The 20,156-nt window shown below is 51.6% G+C and overlaps 1 protein-coding gene across 9 annotated transcripts in view; it reads left to right on the forward strand.

Moving 5' to 3' along the window:
* The window catches only part of SETX (senataxin), a 58,671-nt gene extending 39,455 nt beyond the window's left edge, over nucleotides 1–19,216 (forward strand). For all 9 annotated transcript variants that reach the window (XM_053919459.2, XM_053919455.2, XM_053919460.2 and 6 more), the window contains 11 exons: nucleotides 1,844–1,945; nucleotides 2,146–2,261; nucleotides 4,077–4,148; nucleotides 5,750–5,899; nucleotides 6,740–6,847; nucleotides 8,856–9,043; nucleotides 9,637–9,729; nucleotides 10,792–10,956; nucleotides 12,156–12,254; nucleotides 13,171–13,258; nucleotides 16,700–19,216. In XM_053919459.2, coding sequence (XP_053775434.1) covers nucleotides 1,844–1,945; nucleotides 2,146–2,261; nucleotides 4,077–4,148; nucleotides 5,750–5,899; nucleotides 6,740–6,847; nucleotides 8,856–9,043; nucleotides 9,637–9,729; nucleotides 10,792–10,956; nucleotides 12,156–12,254; nucleotides 13,171–13,258; nucleotides 16,700–17,434 — 1,916 coding nt within the window. In that variant the 3' untranslated portion in view covers nucleotides 17,435–19,216. The remainder of the gene's footprint in view (nucleotides 1–1,843; nucleotides 1,946–2,145; nucleotides 2,262–4,076; nucleotides 4,149–5,749; nucleotides 5,900–6,739; nucleotides 6,848–8,855; nucleotides 9,044–9,636; nucleotides 9,730–10,791; nucleotides 10,957–12,155; nucleotides 12,255–13,170; nucleotides 13,259–16,699) is intronic.
* The last annotated feature ends 940 nt before the right edge of the window (nucleotides 19,217–20,156 follow it).

The raw sequence follows: 20,156 nt of genomic DNA on the forward strand, positions 1-20,156 counted from the left end.
AGGGGCGGCGTCATGTTTTTTCCTGGAGAGTAAATAGCTTCTGTCAGTAAAGGGAGCTTCTTCCTTCATCCCCACTGTTCCACGTTCACCACTTTCACGGCTTCCCGTGGTGCTGGCTGTCGTGCGGGTGCCCATGAGGACACATGGCGACTCACCCTGCAGTGTGGCAGCTGTGTCTGGGGTCCTGGCATGTGCCCTCTCCTGGGTCTCGCTCCCTTCTCCTTCCCGTTTCGGTCAGGGGTGGATGTTGGATTTGATGGCATTTGGGGGACTTTTTTTGCATTTGCGGAAATAGTAGTGAAGTTTTTCTTTAATCTGTTAACATGGTAAATTACTTTTATCTCTGATTCTTAAAGCCAACTTGGTTGTGTATTACTATTTTTTAACACATGCCTGGATTACTGATGTTTTATTTAGAATTTTTAAAACGGCTATTCCTAAATGAGGCCAGCCTGTAATTTTTCTGTCCTACTTTTTCTAGTGCTGGTGTTGAAGTTACAGGGACTGAAAGTGCAGCTGAGGCGAAGCGTGTTTTCCTTGGGAATGCTTTGTGTGTGACACATGACCTTGCCCCTGAAGGTTCATTTGTTTTTAGTGCTGTTTGTTCTGTCTTTGCTTTTGACAGAGGCGTGAGTTTTTACTTGCCGTCTAAATGTCTTTAACTGATAAGGCTTTATTCACATTTTCTGGATTTGAGTGAATTTTGCTAGTTCACATGTTTAAAAGAATTTCACTCTATCTTAGGTTTTCAAATATATTGGTATAAAGTTGTTCCTTGTATTCTCATTTTTAAAATCTCAACTGTATTTCTGAATAGGCCAGCGATACAGTTGAGATGGGCCAGTCCTGAGGGCCACCTTTGTACATTGCATGTTTAGCCTGTAAATCTGCATGTGGCACAGGCCTGTGGTTGGAACGTCCCAGAAGAGAGAGCATGTTTCCCAGCTCCTCCAGGACAAGACCGGCTCCTTTCCCTTTCATCCCGCTGCCTGTCACGCCTGTTGCTTTCTAGCGGGCCCTGAAGTTCAGGCCCACATTATAAAACCTCTGTGCCTTGATTGGAGGGGGACTTTCACCAGTACCAGTGTAGACATTTGTCCAACTCTGTAAAACCAAAGATTTTTAAATCTCCGCATTTTATTGAACGTAGATTAAAAACCATCTGAGCACGGAGGCCGCGGCCATTTCTCACCCTTCACCCCCGGGAGGCCGCAGCAGCTCCGGGCTGTCGGCTCTGGATCCCAGCTCGCTCTCCTCGTTGGCTCCGAGGTCTGTCTTGCCTTCTTACGAACTCGCCCTGCAGCTTTAAGGGCGTCCGTCATAACTGATGGGGCGTTTCTAGTTAGTGGAGTAGAACGCGATGTGGAACGGGGTTTCAGAAACTTTGTTCTAAGTATTCTGCAGAAAAGGATTGATGATCAAATAAGATTGTTTCAGAAATTCAAATGTGTATAAATATGTCTTTATATATTTTTGAAATATTCTATGGGTAAGAAATCTGTTTTCACTCACCACTTTTCAAATGCACTGGACTACGGGAATGTTCTGAAAACCAGTTCCAGAAGATTAGTGTAATAGAATCTCATCTCCGCAGTGCAGTGTCTGCACATGACCTGGCCAGCTTTTGTGAGGAGAAGTGATGGGTTCTTCCTGGCCAGGGTTGCTGGGAAGAATCTCTAAAACAATGTGTGTGAAGAAGCTTCTAGTGGCGCTCCCCTCCAGTAACGACAGTCCGAGTCGGCCCCTTCTCTGTGACTGCTCATGTGTGCTCAGAAACCCCCGTCACAATGGACAGAGGCTGGTAGTGTCCTTTTAATCTCATGAGTGTGCTTTTCACCAACAGGAAACTGTGGAGACATCAATTTAGTACGTCTGGGGCCAGAAAAGTCTATTAATAACGAGGTCCTAAAATTCAGTTTGGACAACCAAGTCAGCCACAGAATGAGTGAGTACCGAGTACGGTTCACGCCGACATCGGCTCCACCTCCCCCTGCGCAGTGGGTGAGGTTGGGCATTTAGCGTGTTGTGGCCGCCCTGGAGGGGGTCCGACTTGGAGGACCAGTTGCAGTCTCTCTCGTTGGTGTGCCTGTGTGTGTGTGTGAGAGTTGGCACATAATTCTTTATCTGTTTTTTTTTTTTTTTTAGAAAAAGATTTACCATCTTACGTTCAGGAGATGCATAGAAGAAAGGAATACCTAGACCATCAGCTAGATGAACTTTCCCGCCAGCGTGCTCTGTGCCGAGGTGGGAGGGAAATGCAGGTATCCAAACATTTTTTGGTTAATTTTTTTAAGATGTTATTTATTTGTAGAGAAAGGAGGAGGGAGGGAGAAAGAGAGGAAGAGAAACGTCCATCGGTTGCCTCTCTCACCCTCCAGCTAGGGACCCGGCCAGCAACCCAGGCCTGTGCCCTGACTGGCAGTTGAACTGGCAACCCTTTGGTTCACAGGCCGGCGCTCAGTCCACTGAGCCACACAAGGCAGGGCTGGTTAATGTTTTTAATAAATCGTAGGTGCACAAACTAGATGAATATTTGATGCCATTTTTTACTGTAGAATAGTATAATTTGTTGATAAAAATGTATACAAAAGTGGTTTGCCTTATATCAGGGTTTCTATCAGGGTTTCACAAACTTTTTTTTTTTAATTTGAAAAGGTCAAGATAGTAAATGGTTTAGACTTTGCAGGTCTGTTTCCTCAACTCATCTCTGCTGCGGTAGCACAGAAGCAGCAGGAGACACACATTAACGAAGGGGTGTGGCTGTGTTCCAATAAAACTTTATTTACATCAACAGGTGGTGAGTTGAGTTTGGCCCACAGGCTGTAGTTTGCTGTTGCCTGCCTTCTGTTAAAGCTGTACTGAATTCATTGGGTATCTTTGGATTACAAGTTGAAGAAACTCAATTCAAGTTAGACGAAAGGAAATTCACTGGTGTCTTCACTTGGGGCAGCTAGGAGTGGGTTAGCTTCAGCCAGCGATGTCATTTCTCCACCTCTGATTGGCTTGTCTGTGTGTCAGCCGCCTCTCCTCCCGGAGAAGATGGGAGCCAGCATCTCTGGGCTCTACCACCCAGCTCAGAAAAGCCCCAGGTGGAGAGAGCCCTCCTGTTACCCGTGCACCAGTTCTAAGGAAAAGCTTGGGTTAGTTCCTGGTGTGCAGGCAGCTCTAATCCATGCTTTTAAAGGGCCAGGTGCCATAATGGACCAAGTGTGTATTACAGGCCTGTCACTGTGTCCAGAGATGACTGAGGTATGATTGATGGCCTCATTCGAACCCCCTAGAAACGAGTGAAGGAATGGCGGCCCAAGGGTTGGGGTGCTCAGAAGTAGCTTACAGGCCATACACTGGACCTAAGGGCATCCTACACAGTGTGAAGAATTTATCAAATTCGTGTGGACTGCAAAGGGGAGTACAGGGTGCTGGGTGGAGAGTGCTCTGCAGCAACAGACAGGGAGAGACAGCATCTTTAGATGAAATAGCGAAATTTATTACTCGTGGAGGAAGGGCACAGCTTGCCTCGGGAGGCCACACAGGAGGTCAAGGCTGAGGGCAAACAGAGAGGCAGCACCTGGGGCGCATGCCTTTATCAGGGTCTGAGTGTAGAGTGCTTTGGGGTTCCTGCGCTGAAGCTGGATGGGCCAGTCCAAACCACAGACTTTATCTGGGGAGCATGGCGGGGGGAATGTGCCAGGGGTGCGGGGGGTGGTGGCTGGAAGACCGCTGGTGTCCAGGCTGCCGTAGAAACCCTCTCAGGAGCTGGTGTCAGCTGTGACAGGCTGCTGCCTTGGGCACCTGTTGTGGGAAGGGGCTGGGGTCCGTGAAGGTCTGCGGGCTGCTCGGCCACACCGAGCGGGTGCAGAGGCAGCGGTGCGGAGGCAGCAGTGCGGTGGAGGAGCTGAGCTCGGCCCCCTGCGGTGATGCAGGAGTATGGGCCTCACCTGTGAGGGGAAAGCAGACCGATGAGTGTGTTTGTCGCAGGTCAAGTGTAGGCTCCCCTTTTCAAAGTGAAGCAGTCCGTTGGAGAGCGTTCTGAAATGCTTGTTTAATTTTAGTGATGGCATTCTAATTTTTTCCAGAGGCGAGAATTAGATGAAAGAATTGCCCACGTTTCCAAAGAAAGGCAGGAACTTGCTTCTAAAATTAAAGAGGTAAGTAGTTGAGCTATATGACATTTCCTAATTATGACATAGTGCAGAAAACCCGTGGGCTTTTATCAGTTACGTTTTAAACATTTCTATGAGAAATTTGAAACAAATACAAAAGTGGAGACAGTGGTATAATTACACGTCCATTTACATTTGTTTATTGAGCCAGATGATGAATTCTTACACCGCCTGAGATCTCTAAGAAGTAAGTGATGGTAAAATAGGTGTTCCTCTTCCAGGTCTGGTGCGTATTAAAAAGCCTCTCATTAGGTGCTCTGCTTCCTTCCCCTCAAACTGCAGAGTCGGTTATGACACGAGCCGATGAGTGATGAGAGTGGGTTTGGGGGGTTCTCCCCACGGAGGGGCGGAGGGGCACCTGTCTGAGTTCAGGCGCAGCGGTGCTGGGGGCTCTGCATTGTGCTGCTTCAGATAGCGCAGCGCTTCACCTGGGGGGCAGGGCGGGCGCGGAAGACGGTGTGAGGAGAGTGTTGTCTTCAGTGTGTTGTCAGCCTTCTCTGTGTGGCTGCGTAAATACAACTGAATGTAATGCATATTTCCATTAGTAGTTTGTTTAATTAAAATTAGGTGGAGAGCTTTTTGTTAAAATTTTACACTGAGCCCACACTCAGTTTTCCTGAATCGAAGGATGAAGTTCATGTTTACAGGCAGCGTGGGTTTTGTTGTTAGTCACATTGTTCTGCGGCCATGGTGCTTGGCTATTTTCTCACTGATGACCGAGAGGAGGTAGGTGGCAGAGCATCAGCACAGGAGCCCTGGGGGGCCACAGTTGCCCCCTCTGCCCAGAGCTCACATGCGAGCCCCGGAGCCCACGGCTGGATGTGTCCTGTGCAGCCATGGGTCGCTGCTGACTTTTGGGAGTGGAAGCAGGCCAGCTGAGTCCCCGATTAGAGCACGACCTGGGCGGGGGGCCGTCCCAAGGCCTGGTCCTGCCCGGTGCAGCTGTGGTTTTGGTCTGAGGGGGGCAGGCTGAGCTGTCGTCCTAGGGTTTTCATCTGCATGGCAGGGTTGGTGCCCCGGACCCCCACGGTGTTCAGGGTGAGCTGTATGTGGCGTGATGGGGATGGCCAGGGTTTCTAACTGGGAGGAGAGCGGTGGTCAGTTTGCCAGTCTTTGTTGGTGGTGCCAGCCTTTAGAAAAGACAGAATATCCTTATGTACTTAAAAGCGAACAGAAAAACACACAGTCCAGCTTAGTTCTGACCTTGGTTTTACTCAGACAGTCGCTTCACAGCTCAGTAGAATTAATCAGTCTCCACTTCCTCTGATACCTGCCTATGTGCATCTGTCTCCGGCAGTAAGAGGTGTCATTGCCTTTGACAAAATTAGACCCTGAGCAAGTTTTTCTTGGTGTACCGAAATCTGATTCTAAGCTTAGACTGTACTGCAAAGCAATGAGTTTTTCTGGTGGTTTCTGGATATCTTGAGTGTCTCTGCTCTCTCTGTAGGTTGAGGTTCTCCCCTTATATTTACTAAATATTGCTCTGTCACATAATAAAGGTGGGTGTTTTATAGTAAAAGTAGGCCTACTGTAGTCAAGAATTTATGTACAACTGAATAACAACGAACCTTTGCTTGTCGTCTCAGGTTCAAGGGCGCCCACAGAAAACCCAGAGCATCATCATCCTGGAGTCCCACATCATCTGCTGCACCCTGAGCACGAGCGGCGGCTTGCTGCTCGAGTCTGCCTTCCGGGGGCAAGGGGGTGTCCCCTTCAGCTGTGTCATCGTCGACGAGGTCAGTAAGCAGTCCGCTGTCCAGCCTGGACAGTGCCATGAGGGGTCGTAGACAACGGGGCTGCTGAGATGTTGACACAGTGGTCTTTGCTTCTGAGTTTACCTGCCACGACACGTGTGTTCGTTCGTGTTGACATAGGCTGCCAATGACTCCCCACAGTCAAAATCGCCCTTCCAGTGTTGGGGTTTTACTGGTAAGGACGCCCAGTTCCTCACAAAACCCCGCCCAAGGGTTGTCTGAGCTGCTCCTTGCAGTGTCTCAGCTTACCTGCTGAAGCATTTTAAATGTGCCTTTGCACAGCTCTGAGCTGCGGCGCTGTCCTGGTTCATTCGTTGAGCAGACAGGTGTTAGCTACAGGAGGTCCACGGTCCCGCGGTCACCCAGTTGGAGTCCAGAGGTGGGCATGAGGAAGGACTGACGGACACAGCGTGCAGTGGAAGGAACGCCCAGTCTTGCACTCGAAAGGCCTCCTGAGAACCAAGGAGAAACGCGGGGTCGGTGGGGACACACACAGTCGCAGCAGGGACAAGGACCACAAACCTGGGACATTCCATCCATGGCCCTCTGGCCTGGTGCTGCCTTCCAAGTCTCCGTGGCATCTGAGTGGTGGCTGGCTTTAAAGTGTGTGTGTGTGTGTGTGTGTGTGTTTTCAGTGAAGAGTGTTTGCTTTGTTGTTTTTTTCCTCTGAAGAAAACCCTTGCCTTAGTATTTGGGGCAGAAGGAGAAAGTGAGGCTCTTCTCTGAACGGCCAGGGCATTTGGGAGTCGGGGACACTGCCCACGACTGAGTGAGAAGCACAGACCACTCAGATGGGCCTCCGTTCCCTACTCTGTTTCGCAGGCCGGGCAGGCTTGTGAGGTCGAAACCCTCACCCCACTGATCCACCGCTGCAACAAGCTGATCCTCGTGGGGGACCCAAAGCAGCTGCCCCCCACAGTCATCTCCCTGGTGAGTTCCTCGGGTTCCAACTGCTCTAACGTGGAAGGGGCTGCTTTGGAGTTTTTTTGTGGGTGGGGGCGTCTTTGTTGGATCATTGTCTCTTACTTGCAGGGAAGAGTGTCGGAAAGGCTGGGAAAAGAGAGTCGCAGTTTGAGTCTCAATAGTCCACATCTCTGAAAATGCCCCTTTGTTCAGGCCGCACCAGGGACCAGGAGTGACCCCGAGGGACCCTTCTCTAGGACGGGCCATGCACCGCTGTTTTAAGGGCCATATCTGACTTACTTGGATAACATAAACACCAAAACAATAACAAAAGAAAAACTTTAAAAGCAAGGAAAAGAGTCCCAGCCTCCTGATTAGAATTTATATATGTGCAAGTTTGAGGAAAACATTATAAAGAGAAATTGTCTTTAGAGTACGTTTCCAGTTTCAGAATTCTGTGCCCTGTGGTACAAGAAACTGTTGTGACCCTCACACCCTCGGGACGGGAAGGTGACAGTGAGCCCTCACCTCGTGGTCCGCCCCGTGTGTTTCCTGTCCCAGCGACACTGGTACTGAGCAGGCGGGGGGCAGCAGAGGTGTGGGGCCTTCGGGCCGGGGCGGGGCCAGGGCTCTGCAGTGAGGTTGCGCTCACCTCCCAGGTGTGTTGGTCCGACTCTGAGGGCTGCGGGATGAAAAGGCTGTTGATGAGCCTCAGCACTACTGCCCACTTAGTGATTGATTCAAAACAGCAAAAACGAGAAAAACCCATTTGGGCTTCCTTCTGGTTGCAAAAATAATGCAGGCTTACTGAGGAAAGTTCAGAAGATAAGTACAAAGTTGACTTCTTCAACCTCTTTCTGGGGGGATAACTGTGAACAGCTCAGTGAGTATTTGAACAGACCCGCTGGTCACCCATGGTTCACACATCCCCTTCCTCAGCCTGTGCTCGCTGAGTGCCGGCCGTGTTTAGGCGCTGGGGCCGCAGTCCCTGCCCTCCCGCAGCTCACGTCCCAGTGGGTAACAGGCACGGACATGTCCCGCGGGTGGGCGTCGGGCGGTTGTCAGGTGTGTGCTTGTGCACGCACGTGGAGGGCTCGGCGGATGACAGCCAGTGTCTTTCCAGTCAGCAGACAGACCAGGAAGACCCTGACACATCATCTTGTGGGCGGGCTCAGCTCTTTTTCTGGAAGTAGGTGTGTTACCTCATGTGAGTCGTCCTTTTTCTCCAGAGAGAAGAGTCACAGTGAGGTTTTGGCTAATGTGAATAAGTTTTTCTGGGGGGGGGTGTAAATGACATTGTCAAATGTCTATTAATACTATTTTATTTAGTTAAAATGACATATAAATAATCTATTATTTGGACGTAAAACCTTTTCTCCCCACCCGCAGCTGGGGGGTGAGACTCCAGTGCCCGTGCCCGCCCCCCTGTGGAGGGGTCCCATCTTAGTGCACTTTCAGAGCACATTTCCGCTTCCAGACGGTGCCATGCAGTGCTTTCCGAGTCTTGGTACGAGGCTGACACTGGAAAGTACGTCTCAAGGGACAAACATGGTCACACCACAGCGTTCTCTTCCCTCATCAGGCAGGCGGCTGTCTTTCAGGCTGCGGGTGTATGAAATCAGCTCGGAGGGAGGGATGAAGCAGGTGGTCTTTGAAAGGGCTTGTTTACAATGGTTGAGGCCATGTCCCAGAAATAATTGTTAAAATCTGTGAGTTTTCATCGTTGAGTCAGGTGTTCGCATCAGTGCAGCCTCAGCTGTGGTGAGTCACAAAGTCCCACCCCTTTCACATGCAGGGTGTGGGTTTTCTAAAGGGAGAGGCAGTGCCTCAACTTCTATGGCCAAGCTGCACGGCTTTCCAAGGGCCAGGGTCAGAAATATCTTCCCTCTCTGACTCTGACCAGCGGTTGTCGGTTGTGGGCCCCGAACCTCACTGTGGGCAGGCTGGAGCTCAGTGATTGTTGCTGTGCCCATGGGGAGAGGGTGGCGGACCCTCAGAGGTAGCTGCTTTACTGCCCCCCCCCCCCCCCCAACAGAAGGCGCAGGAGTACGGCTACGACCAGTCGATGATGGCCCGCTTCTGCAAGCTGCTGGAGGAGAACGTGGAGCACAACGTGAGTGGCAGGCTACCTGTCCTGCAGCTGAATGTCCAGTACAGGATGCACCCCGACATCTGCCTCTTCCCCTCCAATTACGTGTATAGCAGGAACCTGAAAACCAACAGGTGGGGTCCCCTCATCCTCGTCCACTGGTTTCGTGTGTAGGGTTAGCTGCTTAGAAAGAAGAGCTATTTTACTGTGTTCTTAAGTCTTGTGATAAAAAGCATAAATCCAAAATTTAATAACTTTCTCTAATTATAAAAGTCACGTGGATTATAGCAAATGTAGATAAGCAAAAAAAGAAGGGTGGAAAACCAGTGGTGTTTATACTACCCAGAATAGTTACTGGTAACATTTTGGTGTATCTTTTTCTGGTTTTTGTACTGTGCGTATCTTTTTAATTTTTTTTAACTCAGAAAGAAAATCATAGCATACTCTACATAGTATTCAGTGGCTTGCTTTTTTTTTAACTCCCTGTGTTATGAGTAACTTTCCACTGTAATTGTTATGTTTTAATTACATCGCTCATTCTCTCAAGCACTAGAATAGAAATAAACTTCGTTTTCTACCTTTCATTAAATCACATTTCAGTAGAAGGCGGCCCTTCTTGTGCCCTTATTTCCCCCAGCTTCCTCCTCTACAAGGAAAATGGTGATAATGGTTAATCTGTTGTTCAGGTAACCAGACTGTGCTCTGAACGGTGTCTGTTCTTTTGCAGAGTGACGGAGACCATTCGGTGCTCGTCAGAGTGGCCATTTCAGCCCTACCTCGTGTTCGATGTCGGAGATGGCTTGGAGAGACGGGATAACGAGTACGTGTCCCTCTGTTCTCACTCCGTGGGGAGGTCTGTACGCATACCTCTGTCTGAAGGCAGCGCACCCATCTTTATTGAGCCAGGTTGTTTATGGCATCTCCTGTTGAAAACCTAAGCCGCTACTGTCCTTGTCTGTGTTCCAGCCTTTGGGTCCCGAAGTGCGTAGTGGGGACCGTAGTACCTCCCATTTGGTGCAGGCACTGGAGCAGGTTGGGCCGTGGCTGCAGCTCTGAGCAAGGCTGTGGGGTGACGAGTTGGGAGGGCAGGGGGAGGCCAGCGAGGAGCACAGTAAGGATGGGGCTGCTGCAGGACCCCCTCGCGTTCATCTCCGGGGCCGGGTCGCAGGAGTCTATGTGGTCGGCTTTCCCTGCTCCTGTGGTGCGCGATTCGCACAGCGGGGCTGGGGCGCTGAGAAGGTGACGCAGCCATCTGGGCAGGGGCTCGGCTGGCTGGAGTGTCGAGTGTCGTCCTGTGCACCAAAGGGTTTCGGGTTCCATCCCTAGTCAGGGCAGGTGCCTGGGTTGTGTGTTCGATCCCCAGCTGGGGCATGTGCAGGAGGCAGCCGATTTGTCTGCCTCTCACATGGATGTTTGTTTCTCTCCTTCTCTCTCCCTGTCTTCCTCTGTCTCTAAATTCAATAAAACACGTCTTCGGGGCAGGATGGAAAAAAGAAAGAGAACACACCTGAAGCGCCTTTCTCAGTGTATGGGAGATAGCAGATCTCACTGCTCGTATCCTCTCTGTTACACTTCCGTTCTCACCACTGCTGTTCCTGTTTTAACAGTTGTTTAAGAAATGTTAAGCACCAGATGTTAAGAAATTGGTGCCTAAGCCTCAGTTGACTTAAAACTTTTTTCTCTCTTACAACTTTGTTTCACCAGCTCGTTATTTTGTATCTGTTCGCACTAGTACGCTAAGGGCCGGTATAACTGCCTTTCTGAGTCACTGCTGGTGTGAGTGACGATCGAACCTGCCTTTGCTGTCACGGAAACCAAGTGGACCTTCAGTTAGCCATCGGACTGCTGTTATTTTTAATGTGTTCTTCTGTCCATCTTTTAGCTCATATGTGAATGTTCAAGAAATAAAAGTGGTCATAGAATTGATTAAACTTCTTAAAGACAAAAGAAAGGATGTTACTTTCCGGAACGTTGGCATCATAACCCATTACAAGGCGCAGAAGATGATGATTCAGAAGGAGCTGGACAAAGAATTTGAAGGAAAAGGGTGAGGCATCTCCATTTCTACAGATATTTTCAGTTTTTAAGCTGAATTAAAGAGAAGAAAGAGGGACTGCAAGGGAAGGAAACGTGGGGAGTGGTCTCAGGCCAGGGTCGTGGTCAGGCCCAGGGCACTGGGTTTTGGGTGGGCACGCTCACAGCCCTGTGGACAGAGCCCCCCCACCTGCGGAACACTGACCGCCACCTGCTACCTGGCAGTGCGATGGACCTCAGAGCTCTCCGGGCCATTCCCTTCCATTTAGTTCGCAGCTTGTTCCCTCAGTCCCAGTTCTGGCGAGACTCAAGGAGTCGCATTGTCACTTAGAATAAACGATTTAACCCAGGGCTGTGCAACCTTTGGGCATCTCTGGGCCACACTGGAAGAAGAGTTGTCTTGGACCACACATTAAATACATTGCCACACGTCACCACAAAAATATGTCAGTGTCTTAAGTAAATTTATGATTTTGTGTTGGGCCACACTCACAGCCCTCCTGGGCTGCCCGTGGCCGGTGGTCTCAGATTGGATACCCCTCATTAACCCTTTTAGTGTCTTTATACATAGAGTGAAGATCACGTTCTTGTCATCTTTTTACCTCAGTAATAAAATTAAAAATTAAGTATTGGAAATCCATTGACTCAAAAGTTTCCTGACCTAGAAACACACAAACTACAAAAATCGGCTCTAGGAAAACAGAAGATTCGAACAGACCTCTAAAAAGCAAAGAAACAGTTAGTAATCAAGCACTCCCAACAGGCTTTGTAAATGGGTACGTAAATTTTGGTGCACCTGTGCAAATACTCAGCTGTAAGAGAAAAGGAGCTCTGACACCTGTGACGGCGCAGGTGCGCCTTGAGAACGTGCTGAGGGAGAACAGCCAGGCCCAAAGGCCACGTGGCGTGTGGCTCCATCTCCCCGAGGTGTCCAGCACAGCAGGCTCCTCGGAGATGGAGGGGACATTCGTGGTTGCCGGGGCCTGCGGGGAGGGGCAGTTGAGACAGGGGCTCTCTCCCGGCCAGTGGAAGTGTGCAGTCGGTGAAGACAGTCGCCCAGCGTAGCGACTGTACTTGAAAACGACGAGTTTTGTGTTGAGTGAGCTGTATTTCCAAAACTGCAGATACTACGAACCCCTTCTGAAGACTATTGCTGTAGGAACGTGTGTTTAATGCGTGTCTTTCTCCAGTGACGTCTCTCTTTGTGAACAGGCTGGCGGAGGTGGATACCGTGGACGCGTTTCAGGGTCGTCAGAAAGACTGCATCATCGTCACGTGCGTCAGAGCGAACGCTGTGCAAGGTTCGATCGGGTGAGTAATGGCATTGATTTTTCCCGCTGTGAAGTTAATCCACTGTTGGTCCTGCCTGTCCTGACATTGTCCATTAACCCGTGACACGGTGTGAGTCTGTTCTGTTTTTAATAAGAATAAATACATCATGGCATCAAATGTGTTTGCATGGGCCCGCTCCTCTCCCACGGGATGTGTCGTGACGTGGTTTTTCCTCCCCGTGGTGGTTTCTGCTTTGGCTGAGTTTGTTCACTTTAAGTACGGTCAGCTTACTTCCAAAGAGGACAAGGGGGCGCAGTGGGTGTGTAGCGGGTGACAGAAACTCCCTCGCGTCTCGGTGCCCTGAGGTTTTTTCCTCTCATAAGTGACAGGTGAGATTTACAAGTTGTAAATACATTTAATTGCTCTTAAAGAAAACAGTCACAGATGTCGTCTCCACCCCTGCGTGGAGGTGGTCTGCGTGCGCACGTGGGGGCCACTCGTTTCAGGACCGTCTGATTGGACATTCCGTCTGCGTTGGGCACCAGATCTGCGTTTCTGAGCGCTCTTCTCTGTTGTTTCTGTACCAGTTCCACAGTATTTTATATTCCCAGATACACTTAAATTTAAGGTTAATTGATCTAAGTCTGGTATTTTTAAGACATCTTTCAGGCTTAGAAGTCATACTGTCAAAATTCCCAGTATCTCATTCAAGTCAAAGTAGGAAACTGACAGGCTCATCCCTTTGAAGGAAGGCGATGGAGTTCTGTGCCCTGTTTTCAGCAGGACTGGCTGTGTGCTGGGTACCCTGCATTGGGAGGAAGAGCGAGAAAGCACTGTGACTTTAAAAGTCAAAGGAGCCCATGGAAAACCGGCTAAAAACTGCCTGTGTCTCACCCACACTGCAACCACCAAGGCACCGTGTACAAAGAAGTAACTTTTTTTGTTGATCGCCTAGGTTTCTGGCGAGCTTGCAGAGACTGACTGTCGCCATCACACGAGCCAAGTACAGCCTCTTCATCCTCGGACACCTGCGGACCTTGATGGTAGGTGCGGCCTCGGAGACCAGGGAACCCAGCGCTTGGCCGTGGTCGTGGGTTGAGGTTACTTTCTATGCCTGTCAGCATGGGAGTGGTGTCAGGGATCCATGGAGACATGAAGTAAGGAGCCTCTTTCCGCTGTCTGTCCTCCCTGGAGCTTTTATCCACAGGGGCCACTCGCCTGCCTCAGCCCAGGGCCTGGGTAGCCACAGCTACCCTGGGTAGTCCTCTCAAGATGGCCTGGTAAAAAAATTGCACCTACATTGTAGGGTCGATAAGGTGATGTGTGAAGTGCTAGAACTGCTCAGTGTGGCTGTGGTTGGCCCGGCTTCCTGCCACAGTGAGCGGGTGCAGGTGTAAGCTTGGGTCTCCTTCTGCCCTGGCACTTGGCGCAGGACTGCTGCGTCCCTGGGACCTGGTGCAGACGCTCCTCTTGGGAAGGCGACAGGGGGGCTCGTTTGGTAGGGAGACGTGTGGCGTGATTGCTGCACAAGTGGGTATCACAACTGGGTAGAGCAGGTGTTTGTTCCTTGTCTCATTAGGGGTGACAGCTTTTCGCTTTCCTAATTTCTCTTAGCAGTCATGAGTTACCTTAGCAGAGATCGCCCCGTGTTGGTCAGCACCACCAGAGGGCGCTCAAACACAGTCGTTCTCTTTCTTACTAGCTCTGGGGTCTTCAGCTTCTGCTGTTTGTGCACCCCCTTGAAATAATTTTTTAAGGCTGTGTACCTCCTGTTTTTAAGTATGGTTCAAGGCTTTGTTTCCAGCGTATTATAAGTGTTGACAATTTAAAATGAAGCTTTTAAAAATAAACCTAATACATCACTCTTAAGTGCACGCAGTGGAATGGGGGTCAGTGTTGCTCTTTCTGCTCTTCGACACTGAATTTCCCTTGTCCTTGTTGAGGATAAAATCGAGTGGGGTTATACATTTTCCTGATTAAAAACCTTTCTGTTACTCTCACTGTTCTTCTCTGCCACACAAATTTGTATATAAATTAAAAGTTAAAATTTTTTTCGTAACTGCTTGTATAAACTGTGAGGGGTGCATGGAACTGCTCTCTACTTTCCTTCGCAAATTCCTGTGAACCTATAGTTATCCTAAAGTAAAAGGCTTTTTAAAAAGCAATTTTTTTCTGTGGCCTTGAGGATCTGAGTGTTAAAAAGGATTTACTGTCACTTGAATAATCTGTTACAATGACTGTTTTTACACAGTTGCATTTTGATAACGTTTAAACCTGAAAAGTAAAATGTTACTAGAGCTGTGTCTCTTGGCGGTGCCTGCATTGAAGGCGCTCTCATGGTCATCCCGATTGGTACGGCCCCCTTTATTTGGCACCCAGGGGTTTTCTCGTGCCCGGGCAGTGCACCCTGCGGTCAGATTGGGGTGGATGAGCGCCACTGTGGTAGGGAAGCACGGAGTGGAAGGGCAGAGGTAGCCCAGCGCAGGAAATCGATTCTTGTACGTTTTTCACCCCCTCCCCCCCAGAGAGCCTTTGTGAGCCCCAGGGTCACACGTGCACGAATTTGAAGACCGCTGACCTCTAGCTGTGACGTTACCTTCACGCCCAACTTGCCATTCAGGTGTCGCACCTTTTGTTGCCCTGGGGGCTGCTTTAGTGTTGCCTTCTCTAGCTCTGTCTCCCTTACGGAAATGGAATCAGTGGTTAAGACGCTTGGTTTCTTCTGTGAAACCAAGATAAATAGCACCTTTTCAAAACAGCATTGGCGATCCTCGGATTGGATGAGGCACCGTGTTTAGGTGTGGGAGACGGCCACGGTGGCAGCAGGCCGTCTGCATCCGCCTATGTCTCAGCCACAGGGCTAGAGAGGGGAAGGGGGAGCCCCGGAGCCCCGTGCTGCTCACGTGGGCCTGTTGGGGCGCATGGTGTGCGTGACTCCTCTGGAGCTCACACCCCTGTGGGTTGCCGTGTTCGATCCAGGCAGCCGTCGGTTCCGACATGCAGTGTCACTCGGTGTGCCACTGTTACACTGGGACATAACACCTGGTTTTTGCTGAAAACTTCTGTTTTATATGTATTTTTATATGTACTGGAGGAACTCTTTCAGACTCAGGCAGATTTTTATCGCATCGCTCATGCTTATACATAAAAATTGCAAATTAAGCAAATAGGTTCAGATATTCTTAAAAGTCACTCTCTTTGGTGTCAAACACCCACTGTTCTGAGGCTGGGACCGACGCCCTTGCCTGTGTGCACACTGCCGACCCGCATTGCCAACGGTTGGCGCTCTGGTCTCCGCTGCCTCCAGCTTGCAGCCCCGTCTGCACTCCCTGGGGGCTCAGGCTGGGAAGGTCTGCCTGGTCAGAAGGCAGCTGTGAGGGCCAGGAGAGAGCCAGGGCGTGTCCTTTGTGCACTTGCTTATTGACTGCGAGTCCGGGTGGTGGCACTTGACCCTGGGCCCTCCTCCAGGAGATGGCGCGGCTCTGGCTTCAGGGCTGGGACAGTGCCACGCAGCGAGCATTTAGGATCAGGTGCATGAAACATGGCTGCTCACAGCCAAGGAGCCGGCGCGGAGAGGCCCAGTGACCTGGGCCCACCGAGGCAATGCCGCATGGGCAGCGACCCTGCGCCGTCCGCCTCCTGGGCGGCAGTGTGGGGCTCAGGGCAGCTGGGCCCCTTCCTCTCTCCCTCCTTCCGCCTGTGTGTCTTTCTCCCTCGGGCTCACTCTGTCCTCTTTTCTACGTGTTGCTGAGGAAACTACTACGGGGAAGAGAGGGGAGAGGTGCAGGCCGGGGGACGGCAGTTCTTTCCTCAGAGGCGCTTTTAGAACCTTGGCCCCCCAGAGCAGAGGCAGAGGGTGGCCCACCAGTGTGTGTCCTTGGAGTAGGACTTCAGGGGATGAAGATGCTTTAGCCCTTTGGAGTTTGGGAGGCCTTTGGGAATTCGATGAAAGCTATGGACCTTTTTCTAGAATAGCCATAGGCACTCAAAAGTTGGGGCTTTCTGAAGCCAAAGCCTTCCTCTTCCATGTCATTAGCCTGGCCAAGAAACAGGCGAGAGGGGATCTGCAGCACCAGGGGACCCCCTGGGGTGCCGGGGGCACTCTCTCCGCACTGTCCAGCACATGTGTCGCTGGTCACAGGTGGCCGCTGTGCACTTGAAATGTGGCTGGTGCCACTGAATTCTTGATTGCATCTCATTTCATTGGTTGACATTGAAATAGCTCCATGAGGTTGCTGCCTGGGGCGCAGGGCTGCACGTGGCCGCTCTCCCGTGCCCGTGACGACTTGTCTCTGCGGGGCTTTGTCGGGCCAGCGCTGACGGGTTTCCCTCTCAGCCTTGTCTCACCAATGATGGGTTCTGGAGAACCTGTGTACGAAAGTCTGCTTCTCTCTTTGTTCAGAGGTGAAGCCGGACCCCTGTGATTCCCGAGCACGTGAGTGTTTGTGGGGATGTAACTCTTTCTTCCTTCTCTTGGCTTCAAGGACAATCAGCACTGGAACCACCTGATTCAGGATGCACAGAGGCGTGGCGCCATCATCAAGACCTGCGACAGAAACTACAAACACGACGCGATGAAGATCCTGAAACTCAAGCCCACGCTGCAGCGAAGTGGGACCCACCCCCCTTGCCTAACCCTGGAGGGGTTCAGCCCCCGGGGTGGCTCGCCCAGCAGCAGGCCGGACAGCGAGATTATCAAGGCGTTGCTTGCTTCTTTCCTATACACCACAGCCCCTGACCCCAAGGAAGCTGCTGTTACTGTTGCTGCAAAGGACCCTGAGAGGCCTCCTGTTAAGGACCAGCTTCGGGACCCACGACTGCTTAGGAGGATGGGCCTGAGCTCCGAAGCCCAAGGGAAGTGCCTGAGGGACCCAGAGCCCTTGAGCCCCCAACACCATGGAGCAACGCCTCCCTTGGGCGAGCCCAGCTTCCCTGTGAGTCCCCAGGTGCTGGGCAGCACCATGGAGTGGTCCACGGCCACGGGGAGCAGCCACAGGCCGTACGCGCCATGTGAACCTCCTGCTGCCAGCGCCGCCGCCGCAAATACAAGTGTGTATGACCAGGAGTGGGGCCACAGCTACCAAAGAGACGCCAGGGCTTTCAGGGACTGGGACCAGGAGATGCCTAGCTCTGGGAGCCATCACACCAAGAGGAACTCTGGCTGGGACAGTAGGAGGCCGGAGGAGGAGGACAGCAGTTCAAAGAAAAGAAAACTGTAGTAAAGCCAGGTGACAGGCCAGGTCGGCCACAAGCACTGCCGCCAGCTTCAGGTGACCGGCCAGTAGGACTACACAGATGAGACTTATTTTCCCCTCAGAGGATCGTGTGCTGCTGGGAACATGGGGAACGCAGCCTGGCCCCTGGGCCTGGGGGTCACCCTCGGCCCCTTCCCGTCCACTGCAAACCCTCCCAAAGGGCACGTGAGTGTTAGTTGTGATGCCCCTGAGGCTGCAGGCTTGAAACGCAGGTCTAGTTCTCCTGTAAAAGGGTCGGGTCCGAGCAAGTGAGTGCCGTAGAAGCTGAGATGTACGTTCATGTAGCAAACCGCAGAGTCCTTTTAAAATTTAATCTGGTAGACCACTTTTCTTCCCCCTGCTTAAAATGTTGATCATTTTTGTCAGAATCAACTTTATTTTACGAGAAGAAAGAAAAGCAGGAGGAGGGCAGGCCTTCTCAGCCCTTGTGAGACAGGCCTCTGAAAGGTCAGGCCACATCTTCCCCAGGGGTCCTGGTCACCAGGCAGGCGTCCTGGGTCAGGTGGGAAAGGAGCACCTGCTCCGAGAGGAGGCTAGAAGAGCGTGCGAGTCCTTGGAGTTCAGGCCAGGGCGACAGCTGGCATTCCCTGTGTGGCCTTTGGGAACTCTGTTAACCTGTGAAAACATGGTGAGAGCACCTGGCAGGGGGCCTGGACGAGGGCGGGGCGGCACGTCTCAGAGCCAGCTTCCCGAGCACGCACGGACTGCCTGCAAATGTCCCGCGTGAGCAGCAGCGGCTGGCGGTGCTGGAGCCAGGTTTGGGGCGGCCCTCTCCAGCCCACCCGCTCCTCAGGCGGGGAACGAGCCCTGGAGCTGAACGGGCCCCATTTGAAATCTTCTTTGTTGTCTGCTTTTTAAGCAGAAAGGGCTCGTGCTACTCAGAAATTTCTACTGAAGTAGATTGCTAAGAGTTAAAAAGCAGCATCTGGTTGCCAGAAGTCTCCGCACTGCACTTTTCCATGACCCGTGTCCCCTCCCTGGTGTCCAGACGGCACAGATCTCATTGTTACTTTGTTTACTTTCCTACTATCTTGGTAAAATGCTCAATTTAGCAGAACCTCGGAGTGATGACCATCTAGAATTTAAAAACGCTGTAAGCTTGTGCAGGAGGTGAGACCAAACGGTTGGTGTGAGGACTGCAGGCCCGAGCAGTGTTACTTCCGGGAAAGCTTGGCGCCTGGGCCCCGACAGCCCCTCCTGGCAGAACAGGCCTGCCTGGCCTTGCCCTAGAAACTGTTCCTTGTTCAGTTGGTAAAAGCATTTGCATAAAGCCTTTCATGCATGCCATCCGGCCTTTCTCGAGGTGGCTGTCACACAGCAGTGTCGTGGAGGGCGGTCAGCTCGCTGCAAGGCGAGAAAGGGCTTGTGGCGAGAACGCGTCTTCTCTCACTGTCTGTTCTTTCCACGCAAGTGGGATCGCTTCCTTTGCTGCCTCAGTGGAACTTGCCACGGGCTCACTGTGCACATGTCGTTTGGTTACATGTTTTCGGGTATCAGGAGCCCGTTTTGATAAGTACGTGTGAATAATCTGTAAATGAGTTTTATATCGAAGATGCACTAAACTATTTTCTGAAGCTAGTTGTGCACATTATAATTTTTTGCTGTAGCTTTGACTTTTCTATGCTCTGAATTCCTAGCAGGGATTTGGAAAATATTCGATCTGTTGTCCTTGTTAAAACCTACATTTTAAGACAAAATAGCAGAATTAAAATGTGGAAACACGACTGACATGGATTAGGAGTTCTGTGTCAGCGACCTAAGGTATGGCGTATTTCCCAGGTGACCTGTGGCCTGCCGTCAGCCTCGCTTTGTTCAGGCTTGCCATTCAGCCCCCGCCCCACCTCTGGCTTCCCAGCTCTCTTTGGAGTCTTGCTTGGACGGTGCCGAGGTGTACTGGCCAGCCGGCCCAGCTGGCCCAGCCATGGTGGTACATCAGACACTGAAGTTTGCTCCCCAGAGTTAGGCTGAGGTTGGGGATGGGGGCAAATGAACAGTGACCCACGAAAAGAGCTCTGGGGCACCCCTGATGGGGGCAGGGTGTAGATGTCCCGGTCAGGGCTAACTGCTGGTGGCTACTGACCGGAACACGTTTTATAGAAGTGGTAACGTCAAGGAGTGCAGACTTGCCAGGCCATGCCTGTTCAAAGGCACGTGCCCTCAGCCTCAGTGTCGCTGTCCCCAGGACAAGGGAGCAGACAGCCTCACCCAGCCACTGGCTTGTTCCAGCCGGTTGTACAGATCGCCTGGGAGGGGGAAGTGCCTTTTGGGGAGTTACAGGGCACAGTGAACACAGCCTGGGCTGCTGAGAGATGCGTGCCCTGCGGTGGCCTGATGCTGAGGAGCTCCTCCGAGCTGCAGCAGGGTATCTAAAGTCCCTCCGACCATCCCGGCGCAGCGCCACCCCCGCCTCCTGGGCCTCACCGCTCGCTGGCTGAGGAGTAAATGGCCCAGGGAAAAAGCTGAACTCGAGCTTCGGCTTGGGTGGGACACGGTGTCGTGCGGCTCCACAAGGCAGTCACTGTGCGTGTGGGACCCCTCCGTCACCCTTCAAGGCCTGGCTTACTGTCACTGTCATGCACAGAGGGCACTCGCCAAGTCAAATGGCACAAGGGGTGCCCATGGCGTGGCGGGCGGCGGCCCTGTGCGCTGGTGTCCTCGCAGCTCGAGCCCTGGGTGCTGCACTTGG

The sequence above is a fragment of the Desmodus rotundus genome, chromosome 1, assembly GCF_022682495.2.
Source record: "Desmodus rotundus isolate HL8 chromosome 1, HLdesRot8A.1, whole genome shotgun sequence".
NCBI lineage: Eukaryota > Metazoa > Chordata > Mammalia > Chiroptera > Phyllostomidae > Desmodus > Desmodus rotundus.